Source organism: Aplidium turbinatum, chromosome 15 (genome assembly GCF_918807975.1).
Source record: "Aplidium turbinatum chromosome 15, kaAplTurb1.1, whole genome shotgun sequence".
In the NCBI taxonomy this organism is placed as follows: Eukaryota; Metazoa; Chordata; class Ascidiacea; order Aplousobranchia; family Polyclinidae; genus Aplidium; species Aplidium turbinatum.
In genome coordinates, this window is record NC_137486.1 from 6994948 (window position 1) to 7013280 (window position 18333).

An 18333-nucleotide genomic window follows, 5' to 3' on the forward strand; every position below is an offset into this window, starting at 1 on the left:
ATTTTTCTTATAGGCTTGAAAAGGGCTGAATAATTAACCGAAAACGTTAGCTTGTTGTTTTTTGTTTTTATAATGTTAAATGTAGTGTTGTTGATGAGTTATGTTTGTTTATTATGTGAAGAAAGGCGTTCTTCCCGGCTATCAGCACAAGGCTGATTACTCACTAGCACAGCGAGCTGCAGTGACGCTTCGCTAACCAGAACGGTGTAGCTTCCACGCCAGCCATTGAGACCTCCAATTAAACGTTTAAGTTATTTTGGCAGCCGATTGTAGCATCGAATAGACAGCGATAGACACGTGTTTCGCCCATGAGGCTGGGCTCATCAGTATCACACCGTATTCTTGCCACTTGAGTAATCGACCGCCGCTTTACCAGTCAGTTTAACTCTTATCTTTGTGGAAAGAAAGAGCCAACAAAACCAGCAGGTGCCAGGGGTAGGTCAATGTGAAGAAAGGCGTTCTTCCCGGCTATCAGCACAAGGCTGATTACTCACTAGCACAGCGAGCTGCAGTGTAGCTTCGCTAACCAGAACGGTGTAGCTTCCACGCCAGCCATTGAGACCTCCAATTAAACGTTTAAGTTTAACGAACGAAGTTTTAAGAACGCCTTTCTTCACATTGACCTACCCCTGGCACCTGCTGGTTTTGTTGGCTCTTTCTTTCCACAAAGATAAGAGTTAAACTGACTGGTAAAGCGGCGGTCGATTACTCAAGTGGCAAGAATACGGTGCGATACTGATGAGCCCAGCCTCATGGGCGAAACACGTGTCTATCGCTGTCTATTTGTTTATTATGTTTAAACTAATTAGCGGAGATGTATCTAATGAAAGACATGTTTTGCTGGAGGTAGTTTCAGCGACTGTCAGGATTTAACAGTTTCAACCTTGGAGACTACGCTAGATTTAATTCTTCAAAGTTGATAAGAACATCAATAATGAAAAATTTGTCAGGCAAAGATTATTTTCCCTTGAGTCAATTGTAAACCGATTGCTTTTTGCTACAAAGGCAGTATTAGTTAACATATCAGGGTTGTTGTAGGCCCTATTCATTTAAAGTTTAAATTTTATTTTATCTGGTCTATTTGACCTTGTTACATCAGAATTCGAGGTAAATTAAAGCAAGTTTGACTACAAGCTACATAATTATACCCAGTTAATTTCCATGTGGCATGCGAGATGTTAGTGCGGCATTGAAACAATCTATACTCTCATGTTTTTGGTTGCATCTTAAAGAACGGACTCAGCCGTCTTTGTTACCAAAGTGAATGACCTTTGATCAATCTTTATAGATAATCACAGCACAGATAGCCTATAAAATAATAGGCTAAACATCGACAAAATTTACAAATCTACAAAATGTGAAACGAGTCTGAAGTAAAATCAAAAAATATTTTTTAGCTGATTTGAGGCTGTTATTCTCAAAGTTACCATTAGTTTTGTAATGGCAGGCGATATTTTTCTAAAAATATAAACTAAAAAATACAAATAAAAAAATGCCATAAAATGACAATCGACAATGGATTAAGTGGGTGAGTCCCATATTGATCCAAGCATTGGGAGATGAAAAGCCTTCGACACTAACGAGAGTAAGGTGGCCAGTTCTTTCTCTCGGCCGCCTTTCCTTCAGCAACTACGCCCACCCAATTAGTCACACTCTAGGTAGAGGTGAACAGTGTTTTTCAACAAACAGCTGAACTTCGGAGTCGAACCAAGATTGCATGATTGGAAAACGAACATCTTATCCGCTGCGCTATCCCATTCCACCGCTTCCCAATCGACAAAGGATATAACATGCAAATCAACACTTTAAACATTATTTCATTATCACAATTTCTTCTCTTGACGTGAAAAGATTACTTAGAATCCAACATTACAGTATATGCACCAAACTTTTGCAATTATATGTTTTAATGCTAATATTTCATTTTTTCTGATATTTATTGTCCATCACATTGACAACATCATGAATTATTTCATCATTTTTTCCACTGAAAGCTGTTAATTTAACTCTAAGCGAAAAAGATGGTTTAAAGCATATCCCAGACAACAAATCAGATTGTTTTACATTGGTTTAACATTTGCAGACGTTGTACGTTGAAAAAAGCTTGCATTGGCTTTAAACACACGTTCGTTAATATTTGGAAATTTATGTTGCCTACTCATGCCTAGGTAGTTGTTTATGCGTTAAAAGATTCCGAAAATTGCACCAATCAAAATATATATAGCCACAGGAGATTGGAGAGGGGAGAGCAAGATGGGCGGTCGCTCCCCCACCGAAAAACGTTGCGAGTTTGGACAAAAGTGTCTAGTTATTAACTTGTTTGGGCAAATCAAACTTACAATGATGTTTCGACATCTTACCAATATACAAACTTTTCATAATTGTTATAATTTATCAGATACATTGATGTTTTCTAATCAATGTAAAATGTATCATCATCGATTTTGGAGACTCTTCCATTTGGTACTACAATTTGAGCAGAATGGTAAGTTTTGATTTAACATTAGCAAAAAGTAACTGTAAAAGAGCATAATTGGCGAATAGAGGTAAGCTTATTCAATAGCATGTAGGTTACATTTCTTCACAGGTAGGATAACAGATAGGCTTTTACATTTAATTTCTGCAGATACTAAATCGACGTTTAACATTTAGCCCGAATTGCATTACTAAATACAAAAGTTTCTAAATTTGATGATGTTACATTTTACATTCTAAGAAAAATGTTAATGTACTTCAAAATGCAACACTATACAAAGTTGCTAAACTGGAAAAGTGTTGAAAACAATTGATAAAAATTGATTTTTCCATATAAATGGACATTTTTGCCCAAATGATTTTTATAAATAACTGCATTATTAATTATAATTATTGGTAAGCAGGTGTAAACTAATTTCAGATATTCATTAGGATACTGGCTTACATTTCTTGATCGGTACAATTTTGAAAGCCTGCTGGGTACTGGTAACCTTATGAGGTTTCTGTTTTGGCCTCGGAAACTTTTCATTACAATCTAGAGATGAAAATCAGCTCAGAATGCACCAAATTAAATAAAATTTTCAAAAATTTCCGGGAACGGTCCCTCAGACCCCCGTTTTTTCTCATCTTTAGTAAACATAAACACATAGCCCCACTTGTACAACTCATCACTCACCACTATATGTTAGTTGTATTAAGTGTTACAACATTATATGGCTTTCACGTAAATGCATTTTCAAAAATGCACCTTTCATGGCTCTTTTACCTGAAAAGGTTGTCAACCCCTGTATAAGACTTTATATTCCCTTAGAGATTATGAGTAATGTTGCGTTTTTGAAAATATATTTGTAAAGACAAAATTTAGGTAGATTTTGTCGCCCTCTTAAAATGTTTTACTTTCCTGCAGCTATAAAATATACATTATACAATCATTAATGTTATACTAATTTGTGATAAACATAATTTTAAAGGTAGTTTTGAGGTGAAAACAAAGGTTGTTTAAAGATAACAGCGGCAAAGAAAACACTTCAATAGTACAGTAAATTTGTAGCCTTAACCCTATCTTAATACGAGCTGTTTTCGTACGCGGAAAGCACGTTACGGGCTATCTTGGCCCTGTGTTAATTAATCCCTAATAACCGGAGCTATGAAAATCATAGAACCAAAATATTTTACAAGGTAATAGCCATGTGTATTGTGCGTATAGAAATTAAATTTTTACTCAACAAATTTATTGAAATAAAGTGTTTGAGATGAAAAAACATCAGCAAGTCGGTTTTTATTCTAATTTCTCAAAAATAGCTTCAAAATTGAAATTTTTGAATTATAACTAAACCAAACAAAAAATTACTTGTACTCATTAATATAAGGCATTTTTGAACGTTTCTACATTTCAAAGTAATTGCACTACCATTTATATTGCACTAACATTAACATATAATATAATTACCACACTTATACCATTACACGAAAATGTCTAGTCGCCTGAGACGAAATGCTTATTGTGAAGGGCAGGAAGGTAGAAAAATGACCAGTTTAGGTATAGAAAATTCACAATGAATAAAAACTAAAAGTCAAGAAATTTCACATTTCTAGCATATTTTCTTCTGGGAAATATTTCACTACTAGAGTGGGGCGTCCTCATAAAGCCCCGTGTCGCTACAGATAGGGTTAATACAATGCAGAAACAAAATAAACAGATTGATTTTGATACTGTGCAATTACTGTAGGTCATACACTGTAGAAAAAAATAAAGTAACAAGAGATAAAGACGTTTGGTCATTTTTGTGCAGCCCCGGTACATACCGACAGCTATATGACGACAAACGTGACATATGTAGACTGCAGAAAACTTTTTAAATAAACATTCCGTTTAAAAAATAGTAAATAATAGATCTAATGACATTCGCAAACATATGACAATTAAAATAAAACATTTGAAAAGAAATCTTGATTTAATGTGCCTTTATTTCTAACATACATTTAAAGAATATTGCATATTTAGATCAAAATATGTGCAAGATTGGTATAATTTACTGTTTTGAAGAAGATCAAGAAAAAGGAGAAAAAAGTGTCCTTGTAAATACATGCACACCGAGGCTGCAAGATCGGACAAAAATTTACAAGTATTTTTTATATTGTAACATATCGGTCATTTCCAATCAGCACTTCGGAATTGTGATCATTTTATTGCAGTTGATGCACAGGGAAAATAATCCGCAGATTAAGCTGCTTAATCCGCCTATTTTCTTAATTGAGAGTGGAGCGAAAAAACTCGAGAGGTCCAGAGACGCATATAATTATACAGCATGTACAGATCAGAAGAACTGAATGATAATCGTAAATTTACAATGATTCATACCAACAACATCGAAGAAAAAATATTATTGTGAACTTATACCGGTACACTGAAATATGATTTAAAATCTTATAATCATCAACAAAAAAAAATAGATGAATAGAACCGCCATAAGAAAAACAACAATCACTCATGCTAAACATCCCAAATACGATAAAGAATAAAAGAAAAATCATACCCATATTGTTTTAAAATAAAAAAAACAGCATCCAAGATTTAAGACATTTCTGGATAATGGTAAATAATTCTTGTTCATTTGTGCGAAAACTTAACATCAAAAACCAAGATCCACGTTTGTGCTGCTGTGAAGTATGTTGAAGGCTAAGTGCAAACTGCGTAGTGAAATGCTTTAGTTTTATATGTGTGAAAATGTTTGTATCAAAATAAATTTGTGTTTTTTTTTCTGGTATGATGATCCGTATCAAGCAGTATGATTGAAAGCAGCAGAGAACGAAAAGAAAGAAACAAAAGCACTGCAAAAATATTTTGAAGAATTGATGGTGAGGTGATAAACAAAGATAAGAACAAAGCATTTAGCAAAGGAGTGGAAAGAAAAGGAAAATTAACCTTTTTCACATTTTCGCCGGTCTTGGGAGAACCATTCCCCAACATGAGGTATCATATTAGTAAGTTGATTACTTTTGTGAATTGTTTTGCACAAACTACAAAATCCAGTTGGTAATTTCGCTGCAAAGTTATTTAAAAGCTGTAACGTCTGGTCGGAAATATCTAAATTGTCAATTGCTTTGTTTTGAATATTTTGCGGATGAAACTCTCCATTTTCATCTAAATACTTGATCCAAGATCTCCATTCCAAATACTCAGAGTAAGCAGTAACATTCTGATCCAAATAATGAAGATAGTTTACTAAGTCTTGTACTGTTTTATACTCTTCAGTATGAATGTACGATTTTTGGGGTAGCACTGCAGCTACATCATCTTTGTGAGGTCCAAATATGATTGGCACCGCTCCACTGTACAACGAGTTGTACCAAAGTTTCTCAGTGAAATAATCTTCACAATGATAACTGTTCTCGAAAGCCAAGTAAAATTTGTATCTAAACACGTCACAGCTTTTAGAAAGCGTACAAACACGTTGAACTGTTTTTTGTCAAGCAAACTTTGAACTGCGTAGGCTACTTTATGCAAGCTGACCATGCCAAATTGTTTTCTTTTGATGTCACTTAACGAACCCTTTAACGTCACAAATTAGTGTATTTCAAAAAGAGACAAAGTGTGTTTCAAGTCCTGTTCAAGAAACTTTTATTTTGATTTCATTCTTAAACTATTGAAGATGTTACCTGCTTAAAACTTCATAGAACGCAGGATCCCATCTTGATTTTATAGGAAATGCTTGACCACAACTTCCAAATAAATCAGATTTCAATCCAGCTGCTGTTAACTTATTATAATAATTGAATCGCTTTCGTGATCCGCAATTGCTTACAATCCAAGCTGCTTTTCTGCAACATAGAATATTTGTTCATTAGAGCTAAAAATTATCTTGAACAATGTGAGGGTAAAAAATACAGATGGGAATCCGTACCTTTAAAATAAATCTGGTACTAGTATTTATTTTAAAAGTTCCAATTACTTTAGCGATATTCTGTACCTGTTGTTTTTTTAAAATTATTTCAGAAGTTCAAATATCGGAATTGCAAGCGAAGTGCTTTTCGTGGTGAAAGACGACTGAAACCTCTCTATTCTCAAATACTCAATAGTTTGCCAAGTAAGCCCTACTGCCCTGTGAAAGGTCGTTTTCCAATCTTCGCAGATTGAAAAACTGTCTGAGAAATACTTTGGGACAGGAAAGGTTGAATGCTATGATTGTTTGTAATTGTTTACCAAAATATTCGAAATAAATGACATTGCCAATGAGTTTTCAATGCGCACTACCGTAAGACGCAATATGATCGGTTATAACAAGTTCTTGTAATGTGTTTGAAAGTTATTATTTTTGTGTTGAATTTGCAAATGTTCTTCTCTAGCTTCGATTGTTTTCAGTTTCCCTACTAGTGACTTTGTCCTATAGTGCACTAAGTGCGGTGATTCTAGTGAAGAAGAGGACAAGAAGAAAAGTATAACTTGAAGCTAATTTATCGAGGTCCGGTGATTGCTTAATAAACCTAATACCGGTATCACTAAAATTGTGTATAAAAATATGCATCCCCCAATGTTCAAAATCGTTTAAAAATTGATAAAATGTTGATTTATCCCCCCAATCCTCAACTAACTTCGGCACCATTGCTTGCGCAACGCTGATACGAATGCTTATTTGCAAACGACAGTTTATGGAAAGTACTTAAATGTACCAAAAATGATTTTTGTTTAAAATTTTATCGAAGAAAGTTTTTAAGAGGAATCTACTAGTTGTGAGAAGGGCAATAGCTGTGCTCAGGTTTTATTACAAACGTAATAATTTGTACAAAATGCAGTTTCGAATAACGACCTTGTTCTTTTATATAAGTTGTCATTCATTAAATTTAGTAGCATGGTATTTACAAACCTGTTTTTCTTTTTGAGAAGGGGATGGATATCCAAAAGTACTGTGGTGGGAATTTCTGAAAACGTTGTTGTAAGCGACCTGGCTGGCAGATTGTTTAAAGCATTTTGCAAATAATCGTCACTGCTCAAAGAAACTTTTCTGTGAATGGCAAATTTCTTCATGAAGTCATTTCCTTTTTGTTTGTTCCTGCAAAAATAGTATGAAATCTGTGGCATACGCTGGAGGTTGTATTGACGAAAGGAAATGAATGAGTTTGACATTTTTTGATAAAGACTAACTGTTTTACATCTTATAGCCTGTTAGGTTACTGAAAAATGTTCAAAACATTTCTGAAAAGGAGGCCATGGCCCAATGCTCCCCGCGTACGCCTTTTTATAAGATAATTCTAGGTTAGTTTTCAGCTGATTTGTTATGTCGTACAATTCATTTATCATAACTTCAATTGCATAATCGATTTCAATTAGAGTTGTGGAAGCTTATTAAGTTGCAAAAGAAGTAGATTATAAAATCTTAAGATAAGCTTGTTGCAATTTCGTGGAATTTACCACCTTTTTGCTTAATTTTGTATTTTGAAAAAATAGTTATGTCCAACTAAACATTTCATACGGATGAAATATGCGTAGCACAAGAAGCGTTTGGTTTTGAAAAGTAGCCTTACTATGTCCTGTGGTAAAATGGCTGACCACTTTTTTTTGTTTGAATGCCCTATTTCATTTGGTGTACGGTTACAGACGCATTAAACTTTACTCTAGACATGATCAATATGAATAAAGAGAAGCTTCAAGATCAAGTCGCGTTAGTTCCTCTCTCAGAGTGTACGCTTGAGCAAGCAGCTATATAATTAACACTGTTAATCTGTAGGGGACATCAAACAAAATTGTGAGATGAAATGCTATGCCAGTTTCCCGTTGGGGTAGGATAATACTGTAGGTAAAAAGAAATACATTTTATGTACATCTGAGGTTAAATCACCAAAAACAAAAGTCGAATATGTCTGATATTTTGATAGCTGCTCACCAAAGCATTTTTAATATATTTGACAGACTGCTGTAAGGACTGTAAATATCAGATGAACGTCGAACCGTCATGGTTTGATTGAAGAAGTTCGTCATCTTTCCACTTCCAGAAGAAAAATGGTATCTTCCACTGCTCTCCTGAATCCACCAAACGAACAGTTGATCAGGGCGACTGCAATTTAGCAAAAATATAAAATAACAAAGTACTAATCTGAGTTACCACAGTAGTCATGCAACTGTAGTATTTTTCTTCATCGTGTGTCACATTGCCATAGCCCAGAGCATCATGTAAGCTCTTGCTCTATCGTCGAACTCGGCTAAATGCTGTGCGAAACATCTTGCTTTTAGAACAGGGCATTCGAGGAGATGTAGCATCATTTTCTCCTGTCCACATTCATAGCTTGTGCTTCTCAAGGAATACCTCTAGTGTCGCATCAACGTCTTACATCTTTCGATACCAATTCATGAGCGATTGAGGTATCGCCAATACTTCCAGAGTTCACGTTTTCCAGAAGGAAGCCTTCTGTGGGAGAAATCTCAATATTGGCCGGTGTCAGCTCGGCTGCCAGCTCTTCTCTCCACATTTGGACCTGCACATGAGCGGCGATCTCATCTTGACTCAGTGGGAAAACTGCAGCAAGGAAACTATTTCTTGACTTCAATTGCTTGCGTGCTGGTTAGTCGTATAGTGGGTGTCTCAAATCCAAGCCCTGAAAATATCTTTCTTTTCTGCTGGTCACGCTTGTTCTAATGTTGGAAGGAGCAATTCCAGACAGAATGTGCAGCGACGTGATGTTGGTTGGTTTGGGACAGCCTGTAATCAAACGGCAGCTTTGATTCAATATACGATCGATTTTTTTGGCACTTGCCGAGAGTTTCAAAACTGGGCAGGCATATTCTGCAAACCGAATAGCATAAGGCTAAAGCAGTTGACCGCAATGTATCCGGAAGGGCCCCCCATTCAGACTTTTCTAGTTTCTGTAACATATTATTTCGAGAAGCCACCTTAGCTCTTACTTTTTCGATATTGGAATTGTAGGTGAGGGACCTATCTAGTTTGACATCGAGGTATGTGGGACTGGTACAGTGTGCCAGTTTGGCTCCATTCCAGGAAGTGTTTAGTTGGCGTGATGCATCTCGGGATCTAAGGTGGAATGCACAAACGTGGGTTTTATTGGGGTTGGCACGCAGGTGGTTTTCCGTGTAGGCCTAGTATTTTGTCAGACCGTCCAGAGCTTTGCTGAGTACTCTCTCCGTGGAAAAGTGTTTGTGTTGAGTTGTCATACACAGATCGTCAGCGTATAGGAAGCTTCTACGTGGAAGGATTGGTTGGTCGTTAGTACGTTGCACAGGATGGGGGCTAAAACAATCCCCTATGGAATACCATTTTGTGCTGTCTTTATCTACTATTTTTGCCACAAAATAAACATAGAAGCGGCGATTACTGAGCAACGATTGTATCAGCTTAGTGAATCGAAAATTCTCAGTGATTCTCATCAATCTCATGCTGTAGAAAGATCTACAGACAGCTCCAGAGACGGAGCCCTCTTCAAACTCATTTTCTATAATATGCTGAGTCAGATTCAATTGTCCTGTGCGGGATTTATCTGGTCGAAAACCTGCTTGTTGATTAATGAGTCGGTCTTCTATGAGAGGATTCAATCAGTTTAAAACATCAGCCTTTCAAACAACTTGAACAAATGACTCAGCAAAAATATAGGGCGAAGCTTTTAGGATCAGTATTGTCTTTTCCTGGTTTCATCTAGGCAATAATTTTGGCTTTTCTCGATAGCTTAAGAAATCGGTTAGCTGAGGAAGTTATTATAAAGTTTTAGCAGCTATCCGAAGGTGATGGTACCGAAATGTTTAATTTGTTCTGTTCGGATGCCATCTAATCCAGCAGATTTACCTTGTTTTATAAATTCAATGCTCTTCTTCAGTTCTTTAATCTGGAAATCTAACTCTAGTGAAGTCTGTGGTTCATCCATTGGTGAAGAAATAAGGCTAAATCCTATTGAACTTGATATTACAAACATTTATAATTGTTTTGTATGGCTTTTTGTAGGTTATGATCTTATGTTTTCGCAACCACGGCCTACTCGAACACGCCTGACATGTTGCTATGTCGGCTAATTTCTAAGAGTGTTATTTGTTACAATCATAATTATGAAAAATCTGTCATTACCCTATTTCCAAAAGTGTGTAAAAAAAAGTAACATTTGCACTTGAACATATTTTTGGTGTGTTCATCCCCCAGAATAGGTAAGCAGCCTAAGCACCATTTACGCAGTATAATATCATCGATATGTAGGACTTTTCAACCGCATCCTGGCGGAAGTCTTGTCATGCAGACGTTTGAAGATGTGTTTGTGCATGCAAGCAGACAAAGATACTGGCATGAATCGACGTTTATAAATGCATTATTGTGCTAGCTTGTGTGCAGCATACAAAGTTTATTTGTCAAGCTGGCTCGTTTGGGTTGGCCGAGGGGTGAAACGGTTTGACACCTACCTAAATTCTAGGCCATCTCGGCCAAATCCTGTCATAGAAATATATAAGGCTATAGATTAGTAAAAAGCAATGTATAATTTTTTATTTCTAAACTGTAAGTGTTGTTATTATATTAGCACTCTTGCTTTGTTCACTAACAAACCAACAATAAAGTGAAAATCATCATCGATCTTAGAAACAATAATGACTAGGCATTCACCGAGTTTCTGCAGCTGGAAGGTCAGACGTCACGGTTTGTGGGGCATGAAACACGACCGCATCACTGCTTGAAAGTTTACTTCTGTCGTAGGTTATAACACAATTTCCACAAGAAGTACTGTTCATTCTGTAACTACAAAGTTAACGCAATAATGTAAATAATTTATCTTTTCTCAAAAACGTATCTCAAAAATGCATTATCACGGCATCTTACTTTTTTTGCCTATTTGAGGTGTTTGTGTGGTCAAGCCGACAAAGATGCTGGCTTTAATGTTTACAACTTATACAATATACAATTTTGTAAAACTTGTTGCTCTATGACCATAATAATATCTTACATTTTAAAATACACAATTTGAAGTTGAAATGATTTGGACTTACATTCCACCTCTAGCGTTTTCTATGGCATCTTGACCAAACTCTAGAGCCATAGTCATGTCGTGAAATGGTATATACCACAACAAGATCGTTTTTTTCTCTTGCAAGTTGCTGAAAAATCTAAAAAGAAACGAAAAATCATTGTGTTATAAATATACTGTATAAGTTGATGTATTCGTTCTTTGAATTTTTTTCTTTGTGCATAGAAATAGGGGGTTATCTTACCATGGTCCTATAGCATATTTATGTTTATAAAATATTTATTTAGGAATATACAGCATTGCGTGTTAAAAGAAATCTTTTTATTAAAATAATTTTTTTTTTGTAAACCAATAATTCTTTTTAAAACAAACATTATTTTAACAAATTTCGGTCTTAAATTTTCATTCAGTGTTTTTTAAGCATTATGGTAACTGTCATACAACGGTTGGCTATATCAATGCCTGCTTTTAAGATGAGCTTTCAATGGTAAATGGAGTCCTTTCAGTAATGTAGAGAGGTGGTCCAGAAGGTTCTTTCCGATCATGGCATGAGGTAATTTAGCGGCCCGCAACCACTCAAAAGGGTCTGGGAACTGGAAGAAATCACCTCGTATTCATTTTACATAGTGCGTTTTTCTAAGACTTGTCTGAATTTGAGACCTGAGAGTGTCATTGGTACCGCGCCCAAATCATGCTCTCAACAGCCCTGAGTAGCCTACTTCAACGTTACGGTTTGGAAAAAACAATGCGATCTCCAACCATCAAGGATATGTACCAATCTAGCTAATTCATGATTATGATTTTACAATTAGCATCTCACATTGCAAATCAAATTGTTTAACACAATAATATGCTTTCAGCTTTCTCTCTTGAGGTTTTGATTGAAAATACACAGCTTGAGAAAAAACAACTCAAATTCTTTAGTACAGCAGTAATAATACTGAAACACAATTTACGATTTACATTCGTTGCTGCATAGCCTAAGAACTTGTGAGAAAATTGTTTGAATTCAATCTTCAAGCTAGGCCTACTTACGAAGAATGACGAAATTCAAAGTAGTTGGTGTTTATGCTGATTTGACTTTGCTTTTGTATCATAGAAAACAATCTTTGTAAAACAGTGTTTCTTGTAGCAAAGGAACCCATATTGCAAAGTAGGTTCATGGTGATAAGTGTAAAGACTGTGCAAAGTATCAAAAAATGGAAGAAGTGTCTAATTGTTCCAACATCTTTTCCATGGTGAGGTTTGCTTGACATTGTAAAGGTTCAGAAACAGGTGATAAGCAGCTAGCATGGAAACGTTAGAATCCAAGATAAGACCACCCTGCCACGAATCCTAATACAAAAGTAAAAGTTATAGGCCTACAGTAAATACTATAATCGAGAAAAAGCAATATTATAGACATGACGTTGACATACAATTTTTCCTGATCGTTTAAACTTTAATGCTGTATTATCAATTTATTGTTAAGGGTATTTTTTTGGACGATATAACACAAAACTACTTAACAAATTTGTCTTAAAGCATCTGTGTGTTCGCTTCAGCTAAATTAAATTCCCAGAGCAGTGTTCCTCGAATCTAAAGTGGTGATCCAAATAGTGAGTTGCACAGGAATTCACTGTAGTTTGGTTCGAGAAACCCTTTGATTGCAGGGTCGTCTAGTATGTAGCAAAAATATCGTTGGGCTATTTTATTATCAAGTAAATATAATACGTTTTTTCTTGAGGGAGTACCAACGCAAATAAAAAATGTTCAGACTTTTTACTGTAGCCTACACATGTTAAATCAAGCTGCAAATACCAGTCTTCAAATATTAAATTGGAAATTTATCTTATGCACCGAATCTGCCGGAATTGGCAAATATCAAAAGTCAAAAAAGTTTGTGAATGTCAGTAAAGCCAACGCTTAGTTGAATTAAATTTAAAAAACTTTTCTAAATTTCATTGAGTTGGAAGATTTTCAAAATTTGATGTCTTACGATCTACATCATTCGTCCAGAGGATATGCAATCTCTTGGTGTGAAAACGTTAGTGAAACATCAAAAACAACTAATGTGTTTTCGCTTTAACTATGTCTGATTTATCATATGAACAAAGACCTTGTATTAACTTAGTTTACAAAATCCTTACATGAACAAAATTCGTTTTAAAAACAAGATCTCATTGGGATTTCATTTGATAGTTATTATAATTCTATAGCAGCCTAATCCAGCCAAACAAAGTATCATACAAACTCTGCGTAATGTAAGCGCACAGTTAAAAATAGGATCGAGAAAAAAGAAAATTGTTTTTCATGGGATTGGGTGCTTTGTTTACTAAACGATAGTCGTTGATGGTCATCGCTTAACGGTCACCGAAACGAATAAAGCCGTCACCAAACAGATCGGTGACTTTTCCTTGTTTTGAAAGTGGATGACGACCTAACAAAGCCTTCCACTACAGTCGATAGTAGCACAATTATTGCAAGAAAGGCGTCTTCAACAAAGAAAGCAACATATTTCAGTCTTTTTTAATAGATGAATTGGATAAGTGCTTGACCTGTAAAATAAAACATGACGATGAGCAACGCCGATACAACTCTTGACATGTAACCTTGACAACTAAACAAAGAAAGTGACAACTAGAAGTCACAATCAAATTTAATTAAGTTTCGCTTTCTTTTTTTATATTTCCTATCTAACCCATTGACCTTAATCATTAAATTTTAGGGTTTAGAGACAAATAACTAAGCTATATTTGATTTAATTTGCTCTGTTTCGCTTTTTGCTTAGCATTGAGCACTAATTTTAGTATTAATAGTATTTATTGTTTAATTAAGTTTTATATGTCTGTGGTACAACAGAGTGCGAAATCTCCACCAAAGCCCTTACAGGAATACTTGCACTCAAAAAGATTTTGCCGGTTAGCGTCAGTATGACCTTATAAGTAAACACTGTAGTCTAAGCTACAGCAATTTTGTTTGTTCAAATAAAAAAATGACGCTCTTTGCGAAACGTGCCCTTAAATCACTGGGTTCCAACCGGGGAGGGAGAATTTTCATGTTTTCAGGAGAAGAATGTTAACTGTTGAGTTATTCTATAACTTATGAGTATTTTTGTAGTTGAGTGGTAAGAGCGCTGATGCAATGACCAAACCAAACGAACCGTTTAACACCCTTCAAATGCATGTAGCTGTGTTTTCGCCAAGACAATTACTGGTATCCTACTTACTTACTGGCAAGCCAGAATACAACAACAAATCCTTTTTTTGTTTTGAGTTGTCATTGGCATTGTCAATTACTTACGCCACATTATACTGTACAATTTGGGAAAGTTTTAAACAGTTTTTATATCTAGATTGATGCGTATATCTGTCTAACTAAACTGGTGTATATACATGCTGTGGTAGGCCTATACTACAGTAAAAAAATAAAAACGAATCTGAATCTGACTCTCTACTAACAGTTTTGTTCAGGTTTGCACGTTTTGGAGAGAAAGGGGGGCGTCGCAGGCTGAAGACTAATTTTTATCACGAAGAGGATACATTTTAGGTATGAAAAAAAGAAGCTTTATAGTCCAAAGAACCGTATAATTTAAAACAAACTGTTTCTTTCACATTTTTTTTGTGGCAACTCATAGCGCAACTATAGTGGAATGGGCTATCTATAGACGCAGAAGCGTGACTGCAACAGTAGTTTGACGTAGAACACATGAGCTGAGTAATTACTACAAACAACACTTTAGCTATTTCATTCATATGCGAGATACTTAACGCATATCTTTCTGTGTCAGTTTAAACTTACTGTACAAAAGAAAGGATTCCAAGAATAAGGATGCTGATAGGAGTCCCATTTTTGGAGTAAATAGTCAAATAATTAACTAAACTCTTTATTATCAGATTAACCAAAAAACTGGACTATCGGCATCAGTATGTTTGGAATCCTGTTTTTTTTTGCCATCAGGCTGTAGACAGAGACGGGAAAAATCACCAGTTTTCGTGATCTTGAAGATCAAGATCACTTTTTCTAAACTTAACAAAATGAAGTTTTTGATCAATGATGTTGTTAAGAAAACGAATTTTACTGTAAGCAACCTGGGTTAAGGTAGTTGGTATTGCTAAGTGTTTTTAACTACTCGATCGCTAGCCTAAGAATTGTAATAAGTTAGTGAATGATTGCTATTAGGCCTATCAAGCGTTGTCTTAGTTTGCGTAGAATCGCAGCGTCATACCCAAAGCTGTGATTAATTACAACACCGTACTGAAAAAGTCACAAAATTTGCGATTAGTTTTATGCTTTTTATTTCAAAAAAAAATTTAAACTGCATCATTCTTTTACCAAATTTTTGCCTGGTTCGTATTGGAAGCTTTATTCGTGTTATCAAGTATTTTCAATTTTCACTAGATGATATCAATGTTTATTCCACCATTTACCTATCTGGCATCCTTGATGCTGTTGTCTGCTATCAAAAGCGTTCAGATGTCTGCGTTTAGATAAACTGCTCCAAAAATACAAAAGTTACTCAAAATAGAGATGTTTTCACATTGAATATATTTGTTTATACTCAGGCCTAAAACAATGATTAGTCTGATTGATTTGCTGCAACAAACCACTTTACATGAACGAAGTCGGCTTTAGAGTCCGGTTTTTTTTAGCACCGCCATTTAAAACTTTTTAAACATCCAAAATGGGTTTGAAGAAAGCAAAAATTTTTTTAGAACTCACAAAACAGAATTGTGAACAAAATTGAATCATTTTTTTTTATAACTCAACATAAAGTATAGGCTACATGCGGAAGTTGACTTATTTGTTGGGGGCTATTCAAAAAACTTTTTAAATTTAGAAATGGCAACACTGCCAAAATTATTATTAATTCAAATCGACTTTTCTTGGACACATATCATATTAACAACGGCTTAATGTTAGTAATTACCGCTATTTACTTTGTACAGCACGAGTTCTAAAAAGTGCCTCTATTTTGTAAGTAATCTTCCATTCTAAAGTGATGCAAACGAATTTATTTTCACACGAGTCAGTCCAATTATAAATAGCTAAAAATCGATTTCGATCAGCTAGCAGCTAGATCATCTTCAGTTAAGCTGAAAGCAAACAGCAAAATATTATCATAAGCCTAACCAGGAAACATCAACAATACGAAAAAATATTGGTTACAATGACAAAAAGTATAAAGTCTGAGCTTTAACCGATAAGACGTCAATTATAGCAAATATAGCAACGAAAAGAGTTGACTACATCAAACGATATCCATGAGGTAACCTGACAAAAAGCTGCACAATTTTTTTTTTAATTTTCTTGAATTCTAAAGTGATCTTGATCTTATTGTTCTTTAAGATCAAGATCATTTGGGATCTTCAAAATCAAGATCATGCCCATCTCTGCCTGTAGATAATAAAAACGGATTGAAAATCTTCAAAATAATTAAATGGAGGAATAGGCTACATCAAAAAATTTTGAAAACCACTGTATTAGCACATGGATGAAATAACAAAGCCAATGTAAAACAATTTTAAACCAAAATTCTATTGAAAAGTATAAAAAGGTTATCTTTTCTTAATCAAACATACCGAAAGTTCTCGTAAACTCATTTGTATAAAAATATTATAAGGCTGCAATGCATTGGCAGTGTTGTTCTACCATGTTACTACATATACTGTAGGTCTGCACCAGGGGTCTCAAATATGTGACCCGTGGGACGCATGCGGCATTTATTTAGCCTTTAGAGCACTTTGAGTTTGAGACTCCTGGTCTACACTCACATCACCACCCACAATCTATTGTAAAAAGATAATCACAATACGGTACGCTGTTGCATTGTGTAACTATTAAATCGAAAAATACAGACACTGCACTCAGAGCTTTTGGTACATTTAGTTACCGGTACGACAAAAATTTCCGAAAAATTCTGGAGCAGTCGATTAAAATCTTCCAAAATAGTAGCTAACTAGTTTGTTGAGATGTAGGCTATTGAACATAGCTTAGACATCTAGTTGTTACGACTAGGTTCACAACTAATACTGTTTGGTAACATCTATAGCAGGCATATTCTGCATTCAAAACGATAATAATAGGCCACAAACAAAAGTGTTGCTACGAAATCGGCAGATATGACATTTGTACAATGACCTTTATTTGAGAACTCGTTTGTTTTCCTCGTATTTGAAAAGGTAACACTAAGCGCCTATAGAAACAGAACAAAAGTATACAAAAAACCTATCTTACCCAGAACAAAGCTTACACCTTTGCTTTTAACTTTCCAATCGATTACAGGATAAATGTTTGGCGCGCAAACATTAATACGTCGGTCTCTTTAATATAAACTCAGGTCCAATTTCTTTATCGTGGGCTTGGGCATTCGTTTGCGTATATCGTCACGCCCTTGTTGGTCTGTTTGCTATCATTGTTTGTTGTAAAAGCATGAATTAATTTGATCAAAGCTTAGCAACTCACCTATGTGTCTTCTTAGCCATTTGTGAAATACGGCATTAGTTTGTTTTTCAAAAATTAAGAAAAGCATTTTTTGGAGTAGATTTCATTTCTGATCATAATAATTTATTTTACCAGTTGGGTGCAACCAATCTCAATCGGTTACCACAAAAACCTCAATTAAGACGTCCAAACGGAAACCAAGCAGATTGATACCAGCACTTGTGACGTCACAAAGAAGAAAAAAGAAACAAAGATATGGTAACCTGTAGAAATCAAATAAAATTTATTTTGAAGTATTCGAGTTTAAATTTGTTGCGATGACGTCATTTACCCTGCAGCTCAGAACGTTTGTTCAGAAGGTGGTTACAATCGACCTTTAAAAAATGGCCAGTTTTTTAGCAAGACAGAGGCCACAATTATTACGACCACCTCCAATCTAAGTGTAAGGCCGGCATAGCTGTAGATCAGTGGTTCCCAACCTTTTTG

General features: G+C 35.2%; 1 protein-coding gene across 5 annotated transcripts; it reads right to left on the reverse strand.

Moving 5' to 3' along the window:
* Positions 1–4758: 4758 nt before the first annotated feature.
* On the reverse strand, positions 4759–18008 carry LOC145784584 (4-galactosyl-N-acetylglucosaminide 3-alpha-L-fucosyltransferase FUT6-like). 5 transcript variants are annotated; one of them, XM_082596436.1, is made up of 9 exons: positions 17869–18008; positions 13799–13961; positions 12460–12759; positions 11447–11563; positions 11067–11198; positions 8358–8528; positions 7341–7526; positions 6136–6297; positions 4759–5892 (listed from the first exon to the last, which is right to left on the reverse strand). In XM_082596436.1, the coding sequence occupies exons 3-9, from the start codon at positions 12678–12680 to the stop codon at positions 5397–5399; spliced, it is 1485 nt and encodes a 494-aa protein (XP_082452562.1). In that variant the 5' UTR covers positions 12681–12759; positions 13799–13961; positions 17869–18008; the 3' UTR covers positions 4759–5396. The 5 variants fall into 5 exon arrangements, with proteins under 5 accessions (XP_082452562.1, XP_082452561.1, XP_082452563.1 ...); XM_082596435.1 differs by having other exon boundaries at positions 13678–13961; XM_082596437.1 differs by lacking the exon at positions 13799–13961 and having other exon boundaries at positions 17869–17967.
* Between the last annotated feature and the right edge of the window lie 325 nt (positions 18009–18333).

Coding starts and splice junctions, on each gene's coding strand:
- LOC145784584 (XM_082596436.1), bottom strand. CDS start 12,680: ATGTCAAGCAAACCTCACCATGGAAAAGATGTTGGAACAATTAGACAC. Junction 11,564..12,459: donor TTTGAATTTCGTCATTCTTC/GTAAGTAGGCCT, acceptor GTTTCTTTTTAG/ATTTTTCAGCAACTTGCAAG. Junction 5,893..6,135: donor TTCTATGAAGTTTTAAGCAG/GTAACATCTTCA, acceptor TGACGTGTTTAG/ATACAAATTTTACTTGGCTT.